Source organism: Ctenocephalides felis, unplaced genomic scaffold, assembly GCF_003426905.1.
Source record: "Ctenocephalides felis isolate EL2017-DRISC unplaced genomic scaffold, ASM342690v1 CF-g0.4_SCAFFOLD_00845, whole genome shotgun sequence".
NCBI classification, from domain to species: Eukaryota; Metazoa; Arthropoda; class Insecta; order Siphonaptera; family Pulicidae; genus Ctenocephalides; species Ctenocephalides felis.
Genome location: NW_020536999.1, coordinates 24,817,584 through 24,831,673, shown reverse-complemented (window position 1 = coordinate 24,831,673; position 14,090 = coordinate 24,817,584). Strand labels below are relative to the sequence as shown.

General features: G+C 25.6%; 2 protein-coding genes across 2 annotated transcripts; one reads left to right on the top strand and one right to left on the bottom strand.

The window, feature by feature from the left end:
- Positions 1 to 3,880: 3,880 nt before the first annotated feature.
- Positions 3,881 to 9,385, bottom strand: LOC113363371 (acyl-CoA-binding protein homolog). Its single transcript, XM_026605863.1, has 4 exons — positions 9,255 to 9,385; positions 4,944 to 4,981; positions 4,408 to 4,522; positions 3,881 to 4,014 (listed from the first exon to the last, which is right to left on the bottom strand). Exons 2-4 carry the CDS (start codon positions 4,956 to 4,958, stop codon positions 3,881 to 3,883), a joined length of 264 nt encoding a protein of 87 aa, XP_026461648.1. The 5' UTR covers positions 4,959 to 4,981; positions 9,255 to 9,385.
- A 2,080-nt stretch (positions 9,386 to 11,465) lies between these two features.
- On the top strand, positions 11,466 to 14,017 carry LOC113371320 (aspartate aminotransferase, mitochondrial). Its single transcript, XM_026611955.1, has 7 exons — positions 11,466 to 11,820; positions 11,883 to 12,039; positions 12,101 to 12,451; positions 12,887 to 13,133; positions 13,217 to 13,391; positions 13,462 to 13,612; positions 13,685 to 14,017. Exons 1-7 carry the CDS (start codon positions 11,732 to 11,734, stop codon positions 13,805 to 13,807), a joined length of 1,293 nt encoding a protein of 430 aa, XP_026467740.1. The 5' UTR covers positions 11,466 to 11,731; the 3' UTR covers positions 13,808 to 14,017.
- Positions 14,018 to 14,090: the final 73 nt, after the last annotated feature.

Sequence of the window (14,090 nt, the reverse complement as noted above, 5' to 3'; positions counted from 1 at the left end):
AAAGGATTAGCTTGTGATACACAGATTTGTGCAAATGGATTTATTGGACAAACCTTATTTAATTACAAGGTGAGCATTTGTTTATAAAGTTCTAATAATGTCTTTATTATATATTTTATTACATAACTCACGGAGTAGCTTCAGAAGGGCTTAATAATAAAATTACAATAATACATAATATAATACATAGAAGCCATAAATAAAGATTAGAAAAATTTATATATATATATATATATATATATATAAAAGGTGTGTGTACATATATTGATTGAATATGAGAATAGTTCATTTATCTAAATATTTATTTTATCTAAATATTTATGTTTAGATTTTTGAATCAACTGCCAATGTGGAATCTGCTGCAAATTTCATGAAGCATTCTAAAAGATCAGAACTTAGTGATTCAGAAGACATTTCCAAAGAAAATCTGGACTTATATTGCGTATGCTTCAAACAGGTAATAAGTTATAAGTGATCTATCTCATTATTCACCATATACTACAAGCTTTTTTAATTTCAATTTCAAAGAAAATAAAAATTTTAATTTCTTGAGAGCACAATGTTAATTGTGCCCATTAATTAAGAGGGTCTTCTACCTTCTTGGTTAAAAAAAATAGATTTTTTGCCTGTTTGTGGCCTAAAAGGTACTAGAAATATAATATTAAAAGGGTACTTTATGGCCCCGGCATGTGTATGTATATATATATGTATATAAATATGTGTGTCCGTGTGCGAACACAAATTTTCGTCGACGATTTTGGGAACACCGATCAACCGACTTAAATAATTCAAAAAACATTTAAGTCGTATTGATAAGGAGACCTGCTGATTAGTTTTTAGCGAGGGCAGGTCCAGCCGTTCTGAAGATACGGGACAAAAAGTGCCAAAAACGGTAACTCCGTTTTTAAGAGATGGGAGCGTCCGATTTTAATAATTCAAAAAACATTTTACTTGTATTGACAAGATAAAGAACTGATTAAAAATTTTGGGAAGGCAGGTCCAGCGGTTATGGACTCTCAATATTTTGGTATACATTTTTTGTGAGTCAAAGTCGTGTTCAAGATTTAAATGAGAGACAGTAAAATTTCAGTTAAAAGTGTAGAAAGAAACAAGTAAAATGCAAAAAATCGCACTTTGATTCTATTATTGGTTTCCCTACGATTCATTCTTTAAAAACAGTATCTAATACGAGGCCACAAGGTAGAAGACCCCCTTAATAATATACTAAAAACTGTTTGTTGAGTATATGAAAAAAGCACGAATTTTGAAAAAAAAAACACGATTTGTTTTTATTAATTTAAATTTGAATATAAATATAATTTTCTAGATTTCTGATATAAGCAGTGCTGGCATCTATAACGAGTCGTGGGAGGAATTGATTGAATCTTTGGAAAGTGAATAACAATATTTATTCATTGTTAGATTAACAGTGGTCTGGTAATGGAACTAAATTTTGCAATATATATATATATATATATATATATATATATATATATATATATATATATATATATATTAGTGTGTGTCAATGTTTGAACAATACCTAATCAAAATATTCCTCCTGGAGCCCCTTCATTCACTCATTGTGTATTCATATTTGTAATTAGCAACAAGTAACAAACTATATTATTACCCTTGAGATTTGTTGGGCGTGGGGGGCCCCGTCGGGTGGTAGAAATTTAATAAAGCGACTACCCCCGATATAAATGATACATGTTTTGCTTAAGTTTGTGCTTACTCAAGGTCTTGTTCAAACAATTTAAGGTTGATTGCAAACGAAAGGCCCCTTATTTGTAGTGTCTGTTAATGCTTTATTAAACATTCCGCGATAATGTTTGGATTAGATTTTAATTGGAATATTGTGAACACTGTTTTGGAAATGATTATATTGAATGGTGTGGGATTATTTATATATTAATCACAATGTGGGATTATTTATATATTAATCACATCAACTATATAGTTATTGTAGAAACAAATTATGCTAGATGGATATTATTCATATGATAAGTAACAATATTTTATGCAGCTGAAATTAAATACACATGAATATTATATTACGTATTACGTTATTATAACTTCCCGTAGGGTAGTTATAGTAACGGGCCGAAAATCGAAAATGTAAATTTTTGCATTTTTACACGTTTTGAAGGTTTCTGAACATTTTGGCATACCTAAGAAAAAATGGATGTGTGTGTGTTTTGTATGTCCGCATTTTTCGTCCACGTTTTCGGGCGCACGGATCAACCGATTTGAATGGTTCAAAAAACATTCGATTCCTATTGATAGGGTGATGTGCTAATTAGTTTTTGGCAAAGGCAGGTCTAGCCGTTACGGAGATACGGAGCAAAGAGTGCAGAAGATAGAAATCGAGTTTTTAAGATAACGTAGCATCCGATTTGAATCATCTAAAAAACATTCAATTTGTAATGATTGGGAGAAAAGGTGATTAGTTTTTGGCAAAGGCAGGTCCAGCCATTTAGAAGATATCTAAATGTAAAACAAATGGCAGTTTTTAAGAGAAATAAGCATCCGATTTGAATGATTCAAAAAACTTTCTGTTTGTGTTGACAAAATAATTGCTTTTGGAAAAAATTTCATTTCATTTCTTTTTTATTTATTATTATTTTTTTCGAAAATAATTGAGATTTCAATTTTAATTCTGGTTGAAGTTCTAAAGCTCACTTATATATATATATATATATAGTTTAAGTGAATAATATAAACTTTGCAAATCAGTTTATATAATTCTTTTAAATATTAGACGATATTACAGAATTTATAACAACTTCGGTACGGGAAGTTCCAGCAATTTGTCTTAAAGCACGATGCCATACACCACTAGTCGTTATTAATTTTAAGTGAACAAGGAAAAAACCTAATTCTTATTGGTTTAAGGACGTCCGGTCGGGCCAATCAGAGCATTCCAATTGGAAACCAATATCATGTTTTCTATTGTATGAGGACTTTCTTATAAGAATCAAACTGTCATTGATTCAATCTTGTGATTTATTTATTTAATATCTGCAATCATATTTTCATATACAATCTATAAAAATAGTATATTTATTTACACTGAACATTAATATTCAGGATTGAATTCCTCTTTGACAATCTGATCTTGGTGATATTGGTGCTATTGGTTTTTGTTCGATTACATAAACGTTTGTTTTAGTGACTACTATATTAGGTTGTCAAATATCTTCCTTCCGCTTTTTTATATGTGAATATATATAAAAAAAGCGGAAGGGAGATATTTGACAACCTAATATTGACTGAAGATTCCATTGCTAAATATTTCTGGGTAAATTGAAAGGTTAGGCTTAGGTGTAGTAATAGTATTACTATGCAATTTAAATGTAATTAAGATTCGTTCCATTCATGATGCAAAATTCTGATTTATATTCTTCATCATGTGTTTTACAAAAAGATATTCATAGTTAATTTTAGTTCAAGTTTACAATTACATATTTAGAATCTGAATTGATCTAAACAATAATTTAAATGTATTTAAAGATTCGTTTCACTCATAATACAAAATTCTGAATTCTATTCTTCATCATGTCTTTTACAAGTCTATATTCATAGTAAATTTTACTTCAAGTTTGCAATTACATATTTCAGATTCTATAGAATCTGATCTGATCAATTAATTGATCAAAACAATAATTAAAGAAATGGCAACTACGGTTATGCAATGGTCTAAGAAACTTTGTTTCTTCCGAAGAAAACGATTTTTATATATTTTTTTGTAAAATTTAGTTTATAAAAAACAGAAGTATAGATAAAGTACAATAATAGTTTTAATTAATTATATATTACGATTTTGTGATGATACAAAAATATATTTAATCTATTTATTAATTTTCTTTAATTAGAATCATTTGTACTTCTGCTCCAATTCGGTTACTAATGTAACATAGGCTTCTTTGGCAGCCTCCGAACTCATCCCTTTTTTCTCTGACCAGTACTGCCACTTGGCTTTGGCTTTCAGGTCAAACATACCTGGTTTACCTGGAAAAATATAAGAAAATATAATTATTAACTTTGTAATGCAAAAGTTTGTTTTCGATTTGCTAATACTATGCTTTCCCTTGGTCTTTGAAGTCATACTGAATCGTTTAACACGAAACTTGGGAAAATTATGCGAGTATGTGAGACAAAGTTTGACTTTTTGTCGTCGTTTTTAAAAAAACGCTGCATTGATTTAAAAAATTGTTACTTGATTGTATCAAGTATTACAATTGTTACATCTGATACGATACAAAAATTTTTTAAGGCGCAATGGCTTATTTCAAACTAGAATGTATACAATAACCAATGAGATAAGGTGGAATGAATATTGCTGAATTTGAAACAAACGATGATCTTAATGGAATAATATATGTCAAATTTTCTTTTACTAACTAGTGTTATTGTCTCCAACTGTGGCTTGTTTAAACAAAGCGTATAATTCCAGTAATTCTTGATCTGTGGGTCTGCTCGTGAATTTCTTCACACGTTCAGCAGCATCATTGAAGCGCTAAAATAATATAAATTAATCCAATTAGACAATAGAATGGATAGAATAAAATATTTCATTAAACAATATGTGCATGCAAGATATTAAATGAGTTCTAAAATGGTTTTGACAAAACAATTGCGTCTATTATTGCACATAAACAATTCCAGATACTAGAATCTGATCTGATCAATAAAATGATACACTAAGTATACTAAATTATATATTGATTTCAAACATTCATTTAGTGTAAATGAAGTATTTTACTAATTTGATCAAATTGATCATTTTTAATTTACATAAATATTTATTTACACGAAATTTTTAATTTACATGAATATTTAATTACACAAATATAATAATTATCTTTAACCCTAAAGTATATCAGTATATTAGTGTAATTGTGACAAAAGAAATAAACTTATAAATTGCAAATTCATACCTCGTCGAGTGACATGTTTGTTGACTTTTTTGTTCAACCTGTAAAAGAAATAAATAAGTAATGTAAGTAATATATATATTTATATATATATATATATATATATATTCTATTATTATAGAGTCCAATGACTTTTCAAAATATTAATCAGCAAGTTCCCAAATTATAGAATTATTTAAATACACAATGTTTGTATTCATTATAATTTAAATTTAATTCGAAGATATGCATTCTTAATTGGAAGTTCAAGGTAGATGTTAAAATACTTTGAATTAAGCATGCAAATGCATATTTAATAACAGAAAGGAGGCAATGAAATGATATATGAGGGAACGATGTATATGGAGAAGTGATTAATTATTTTTACAACAAATTCTGATATGACTCGAGTTATACTAGAGCCAGTATTATTAGATCACGAGACTATTAAGAAATTAAGGTACAGATTGAGTTTTGTTTCATGAATAATTAAAATTGAAATACTGAACTTTATGAATGTTTTTCTTTTACCTCAGCACAAATCAAAGAAAGATGCTGTTTGGTTGACTCATTTTTGAAGCAAAGATAAAAAAAATATATAAGAACCAACAAATAATAGAGATTTATTTATAAAAAAACATATTAAAATATAATTTAAATTTACTATTGAGATCAAAATAATAATCCCTTTTCTCTGACTTGACTATTGACATGACTTTCTGGTCAATACGTGTTTCTTTTTTTTTGCTTTAATTATGGTTTTCCTTTTAATATTTTTAGTTTTAGAAATATAATTATATTCAACAATTTTATATTAATATTCGTTATCGTGCTTTTTATTTGAATTATAATTTCTGAACATATTTCTAATATGCATTGAAAGATTCAAGGATTAAATAAATTTTTAAACATTTAGCTTTATTCAATAATTGTATGTATGAATGAATAACATTTTATAATTATGCTTTTCTGGATAGTTTAAGTAAACAAAAATTCAAGAATAGGCATAAAAAATACAAACATTTTTCCATAAATTTTACAAACAGTTTAACTTTTATTTTACGAATAATCTACCTAATTTGGAATTTCTAGTCGTTAAATTTAAACCATACACATCTTAAAGTATTATCAATTATAATTTTATAGTGATAGTATAATTAAATTTTTATTGAGTATTTTTTCAATTTCAAGCTTTTAAAGTTAAAGTGGAATTCATTCAATTTTAACATTTCTAAAAATGGTACTTCTAAAAGAGATATTTCGTCTTTGCGAAACTTTGAAATAATTATAAATGAAAAAATGATTTTTTTAGAAAAAAGTGTTCTTAGTGTGAAAAATTATATATATATATATATATATATATATATATATATATATATAATGAACACAAGTTTATAAATCCTTTGATAACAACCCAGTATTTTATCTCAATTTGTTGTTTCGATTTAATACCCATGCCAGATCGATATCTTTTTAGCATCACAATATTTATATATATATATATATATACAATATTTATATATATATATATATATATATATATATATACTTTGTACTTTAAGCGATTATCTGCTGATTTATGTTAACGCGTGTGTTTCAAATTAACATATATTTATAACAAAAAATAATAAAATGATTCGTTGGGAATTACATAAAATCATGGAAAATAATATTTAGAAATGTTCTAGGATATTTTGTTAGAAGACAATGTTGTAGATTATTTAATTCTATAAAAATGGTTATAATATTGTATTTGAAAACGGTATAACAGATAGAAGAGATATAACAAATTGAAAAATTAGATGTTAATTATAATAATATAAATAAATCTAACATTTGTTTTAATTTTTTAGAAGTTAATAGCATTATTTCTGAATCCTGATGGATTAATAATTTGTTTTTTCTTATATTTATTTTCTTTTATTTATTATTTATAATCAAAGTATATAAACAAACCGTTTTTTCGGTGCGTTTCGATGCATGACAGCAGAGTAACTGTAAACATATTTTTATAGAAGTAAAATATTATTAGTGTTACTGTTATAAATGTTACTACAGTTTCTTTTATGAAAGTACTATAATTGGTTTGTAGTAATTATATCAAGTTTCTCGACATTTTATTGAGATCAAATAAGAAAGAATTCACACATAAATATATATAGGTATATAAACTAAATTGGCAACATTCAAATCGTTTGTCTCTTTGTAGAATATTAGACAATCTATAATATTGTTAAATATTATATTACCTAAACTAAATTTCGTCCACACTTAAGTATCAATTTATTTTTGTTGTTTTGTATCTTTTAAATGTTTCTGTTAAAATACATATAATGTTTGACAAATTGATACAAAATTTAAAAATCTGTAACATTGTCTAACATATAAATGTCTTAGAGCAACTTGGTATTCTTTAAAATCGAAATTGAAAATCTAAGATCCGTGGGGCATGGAAGGTACTGTTGCTTTCAAAATACTATTTCCGAAAAATAAATAATTATTTTTATGTATATTTCGGCATAATTATAATTATATATAAATATAATAATATATAAATATATTTATTAATTAATTTTAATAATTAATTTAATAATTAAAAAAAATTAATAACTAAATATATAATATATAAATATATTTATATTAATTTGTAGCCTGATAAATGAATTATAATATCAGTTGAGTATTTATAAAAATAGATTGTTAAAGGGCAATACGAAAATGTTGGAAACCACTGGACTAAGTCTCCTTACTCCTTGCGAATCAACAACTTACTTATATATTTATTTAGTTGAATTCAAAATAAGAAAAAAAATATTACCATAAGATTTGTACAAGATTGTATAAAATTTACAATTTTGTTTAATATTATAAAGACTTACAGCAACGTATTTCATTAAAAAAAATGGTAATAGAAATCAGGAAAATTTATCATTTATTCATTTTTATTTATTATACATCTTGTAACTTTCGAATAATTATATTAAATACTTTGACCAATACAACTAATATCTCAATATCAAAATTTAAATTGATAATAGAATATTTGTATCATTTTTTACGGGCAAGATTAGATAATGGGTGTGTATAAAAAAAATATTAATGAAATATTAAAATCTGTGAAACAGTGACACATATTTTATATCAAAATATAAAAATCTATTAATATAAACGATATATATCTTGATATCGGGTATAAAAGTCATCGTACTTTAATGTTTTATCAAGAGTAAGTGATTGTATTGATTATTAATTAATTTTTAATTCTTTATTACTGCACTGATTAATTTGTAGTTAATATTATTAATAATATATTAATTTGTAGTAATTTGTAGTTAATATTTGAATTGTGTAAATTTGTATTAATTTGTATTGATAAAGTATGGCATAGAGTTATACAACACATTTATAACAATTTAATTTATTTATCTCATAATTTTGAACCGTTTATCTAAAATTATACCATAATGGTAGTAATAAAATGTTTAGAAAATTAGAAAATAGAAAATAATGTTTAGAAAATTTAAACAGCAACTAAGTATACTTCAAAATAGTAACAAAACTTAGAGAACTTTAATTCCAAATTGGAATGCAATTTATGTAGCAAATCTCTTATAACTTTTAATCCATTAGTCTAATATTTATCAAATACTTATAGTTCTTGTACAAAATTAAATAATATTTAATTTTCTCTATCAACACAAAATTCTAGAGCAACTCGGAATACTTAAAAATCGCAATTAAATTTTGAAAAAATATCTGGATCCATTAAAAGTGCACTTAGTTTTTATATCCTATGCAGATATTAAACCATTTGATTAATATAAATGAGATATTTGGAAAATTTGTACAAAATATAATATTACACAATTTTGTCTAACATTATAATGCTCTTGGGCAACTCGATATACTTTAAAATTTTAATTGAAACTGAAAATATTTAAACGCGTTATAATCATAAATTGAAATAGGAAAAGTAGAACATTTCTAACGATTTTTAAAGAGCTAAGTAAAATAAAATTTATATTTATTTAATATTTATTATTTAATTATTCAGATGAAAAAAAAATCAAATTCTTTCATCTGCTTAAGAGTTTTCGTTTTTAAGTTAATGGTTATGTAGTTATATACTACTAATAATAATTAATAATATAATATTTACTCCAAACCATATCATCAAATCAACAACCATCAGTTGGTTAACAAATGCAAATAGTATCAATAATTAAATATAGTTTAGACAATTAATTTATTGTCTAAATTATATCCATATAATATATTAACGTATTTGCAACACTTTAATATAATAAATAACTTAAAAAAATAATTTTAACATACCTTTTTTCTATACAAAGAACAAAATAACCACTTGTTACCAATCCCACGTCTGATCGTACACTAAACTTCATATTGGAGTATTGAAATCTCAACAGGTGAGTTTTAGATGTATCTGTTGATTAATAATATATATTTATATATACATGCGCACATTGGACATTTGTAAATTTGTATATGTGTATATATAAAACGAGTTCGGCTTTAATTGATGGAATTCCACTGCAGTAATCAAATCACTTTTTTAAGTCTTTTTTTTAAACATTTTGAGATGCGTGGAAAATGTTTATGGAATAAACGTTATTACACGCATATATATATAATATAATTATTATTTATTTATCAACCGTTCAATTAACAAAATGGCAACCGCCCGACATTTTGTAATTTATTGTTTCATGTTTGACACGAAGTTAGCAATGTTCACGTTTCAGTTTTCCTTTTAATTAAAAAAACTAATATTAATTGTTTAATTACATTTAATACAGTATTAAACCAAAAATATTAATTTAATAATTTAATTGTAACAAGTATAAATAGACTTTGTTTGCATTTAAAATCAAAGTGATTTGTGAAAGTGTTTTAAATTAAATTTTACAAAGCAAGTGCTTTATACAAAAATATATTATTATTAATTATTTTAATTTATGTATTATTTTTAGTCACCACTTTATTGAATAATTAAATGATATATCTACCTTATTAAATTCACAAGTAGGTAATTTTTTATTTGTTCTAATTTTGTTTATAAAAATATTTCTTGTTTAACTTGAAGTTGGCAGCACTCGCCATTAGGTTTATTTGAATATTATAAAAAGTATTTATAATTTCTAAAATCGAATTCCTATATGAATCCAATCTCTAAAAGGATTCCTATAAGAATCCAATTCCGTTGCCAATGCCTATAAAAATCCTATAAGAACCCACTTTCTTCAAGAAATTACATTTCTGATCTTTCAAACAAATGTTTTACAAAATTTTAAACCCAATCTGGATACAAGTACGTTAAAAATAGTGTAGTTAATTCATTAAAGTTTATATCTTCAAAAATCATATAAATCTTTTACTATAAATCATAATTAACAATTATACAAGCAAAATATATATTTAAGTATATCGGTGTATATAGTTGTAGGTATAACTTTCATAAAAAACGTGCTCATTTTAGATATCATTATGGGTTTTTTTTATAATTTGCATTAAAATGAATACATTATATAAATTTATACAGTAATAAATGATCATCAAACAAATTTATTTCAATTGTATATATATATATATATATATATATATATCAAAATGTTTTTAAGTTGCATTATGTGTAGAATATCATTTTTTTTTTTTTGATTGATGAGATTAATTTTTACTAAGACTGATATATTTCTAATTTGATAATACATACAAATATTGATATATGCAAGTATAGAATATGTTTTTTTTTTATATTGATTACGTCAATGATTATCTAAATCTTTTTAAACACAAAATAAAAATTAGATTTGTCAGTCATTGCATTTGATAGCGTCAAAAAGTGATAAAATCTGAATGAAAATATATCATAAACAACATCATCATTATTGTTATAACAAATATATATTACGACAAGTTATAACAAATATTCTGGTCGTAATATTAAGTATTAAAAATCATATTTAAAATATCAACAAAAAAGTAATTGCAATAAAATATTTTGTTTCAAAAATATAAATGTGACATTTGAATCCTTCCACCAATCAATTTCAAATTTCCCTCGTCCTGTCGTAGACTAATTAAATTATCTGGATAAATGCTTCATGTAGTAAAGAAACGAAGTCCTATTATATTACAGTACGTATATTTTGTAAATAAATTAAGAAACAATGACGAACTTGGTAAATATTTATCATAACAAGTTATTTTAGCGATTGTCATAAAGCAAATATTGATTGTTTGTTTAAGACGTTAGAGCGGTATTTTTTAAAGTGACAATAAAAGTTATAATGTCTGTATTTGTATTAAAGTGAATGAAATGTTTATTCAATTGCGTAAAATTACAATAGTTAACTGTTAATATTTTTAGTTATATCATAAAAGTATTTTTATTTTATTTCTTGCGAATTTCTTTTGAGGTCATTTGAAAGTTACAGTCTGTAAAACTAAAGACATTCGAAATGTCTCGTCGCTTTTTCCATATTTAAACTATCTTATATACCTAAATACAGTTGTTTTTTTATTTTGTGAGTAAATGCAGTTCAAAGTTTATCACATGATCTAGTTAATTCCAGTTCACAAATCTTACAGACCAATTTGCATCGGCAGCAAATTCACTTTACATTTAGAATTCAGTCTGTAATTGCTTTCGGTTCATACAACTTCTTATCATCAGTTTTAAACGATAAGACTCGCGTGACTTGTAATGTATTTTTATTTATCCCATTAAAAAAAATTGTGATTATTTGTGAGTTAACCTCACTCCTAACATTTTCCATTATTCATTCAAAATGACACAAACAATGAAGGTGTATAGTTTATCTGCAAACTTGTTTAAAAGTAATCAATATTTTACTAGTGTAGTTTCATCAAGAGCAAAGTAAGTTATAGCATTTAGTGATAACAAATACAATGTGTTTATTTGTGTTTTTATTTTTATAGTTCATGGTGGACTAATGTTCAAATGGGTCCTCCTGACCCAATCTTGGGTGTTACTGAAGCCTTTAAGCGAGACCAGGATCCAAATAAAATGAATTTGGGTGTTGGAGCATATCGGGATGATAATAATAAACCTTTTGTTCTACCGAGTGTGTTGAAGGTATGTAGACACTTAAGTAGTTTGAGTTTATTATGAAAGATTATATTCATTTTTTTCTCAGGCAATGGAGGTGATTTCCAAAAAGAACTACAACAAAGAATATGATCCAATAGGTGGAAATCCTGATTTTTGCAAGGAATCAATAAAATTAGCTCTCGGTGCTGACAATTCTTTTATCAAAGAAGGACGAGCAGTAACCGTCCAAGGAATTTCTGGAACAGGCTCTTTAACAATAGGAGCAGCATTTCTATCTAGACATTTTCCAGGCGTCAAGGAAATTTGGGTGCCCACACCGACTTGGGGAAATCATATACCTTTGTTCACAGACAGGGGATTGACTATTAAAAGATACAAGTATTACGATCCTAAGACTTGTGGCATGGATTTTAGTGGAGCCATGGATGATATTAATGTCAGTAATTATATTCTGTACTAGATAACTTGTTATTTATCATAATGCATTAGCAACACATAAAACAATCATATCACAAGTCAGTAATCTGAATTTGCAAAGGTCACTGTTCTAATCTTATTTATAACCATAAGACTATTGATAATACAATACTGTGACCATCTGTAGTCACCGATTCATGTTTTTTATGAGTTATGCAAATTGTTTTTATCAAAACAAAATTTTATATCTCAAAACTAGTTACCAAGCAGTTATTGACGATTACCTAATAAAATATTGTTGTGTAATAACTTTTATCTACAAAAATATTGTTTCTTCATTTTAAAAATTTCATAATATCTTTGACTTTTAAGTTTGGAGTTATTAGATAAATTTTATATTATTTGAATTTAAACTTTCTTCTATTGTAGATTAAAAATTTGCTTTTCTTTTTAGAAAATTCCTGAAAAGTCGATAATTTTACTGCATGCCTGTGCTCATAATCCTACTGGTGTAGACCCTAAACCAGAACAATGGAAAGAAATAGCAGCAGTATGCAAAAAACGCCAATTATTCCCATTTTTCGATATGGCTTATCAAGGATTTGCCAGTGGAGACATTAACAGAGATGCTTTCGCTGTAAGAATGTTCTTAGAAGAGGGATTACAATTGTGTTTGTCTCAGAGTTTTGCCAAGAACATGGGTAGGTTTATTGGTTTTAGAACAATTAAATATATTGAAACTATAAAATACATTTTGAAAATTATAAAATACATTTTTGAAAAGGTTTGTATGGGGAGCGTGTTGGAGCATTTACCATGATAGCAAGCTCAAAGGAGGAAGGTGACAAAATAATGTCACAATTGAAGATTTTAATACGACCATTGTATTCAAATCCACCAATCAATGGAGCAAGAATTGCTCATGAAATTCTTTCAACACCTGAATTGTATAAAACATGGTAAAGTTTATATCACACAAAAATAACTTGAACATATTATTATTATCTTAATTTATATATGTTTCTTTAGGTTGGGGGATGTTAAAGGAATGGCTGACAGAATTATTTCAATGCGAACGCAATTGAAAGACAATTTAGCCAAAGAAGGTTCTATTAGAAATTGGAACCATATTACTGATCAAATTGGAATGTTCTGCTTTACTGGCATGACTGAACAACAGGTTCATAAAATTATTCTACGAAATTTTATTATATGTATAAGTTTAATCAATATGATAAAAATCTGTTTTTAGGTTGCAAGAATAACAAAAGACTTCCATGTATATTTAACCAAAGATGGTAGAATATCAGTGGCTGGTATCACATCTAAAACTGTAGCTTATTTAGCCAAAGCTATGCACGAAGTGACAAAATAATTTAAAGATACATTAATAATTATATAAGATTTCTACTTATTATGTTTGAGATAGGTTTATTTATATATTAATGATCATTGAAATATTTATAAGGCATGTTACGCACTACAATTATATATTTTCACTATCTAGTAGATTATTGAAAGCTTTGTTAGTAATAATGCATGTAAAACATGTATATTTTCAGAAATGACTTAATAAACATTTATCATCGATCCAAATTGAATTTTATTGAACTAAATCAGACAGAATGGGATTTTATATTTAAAAATAGAATAAATAA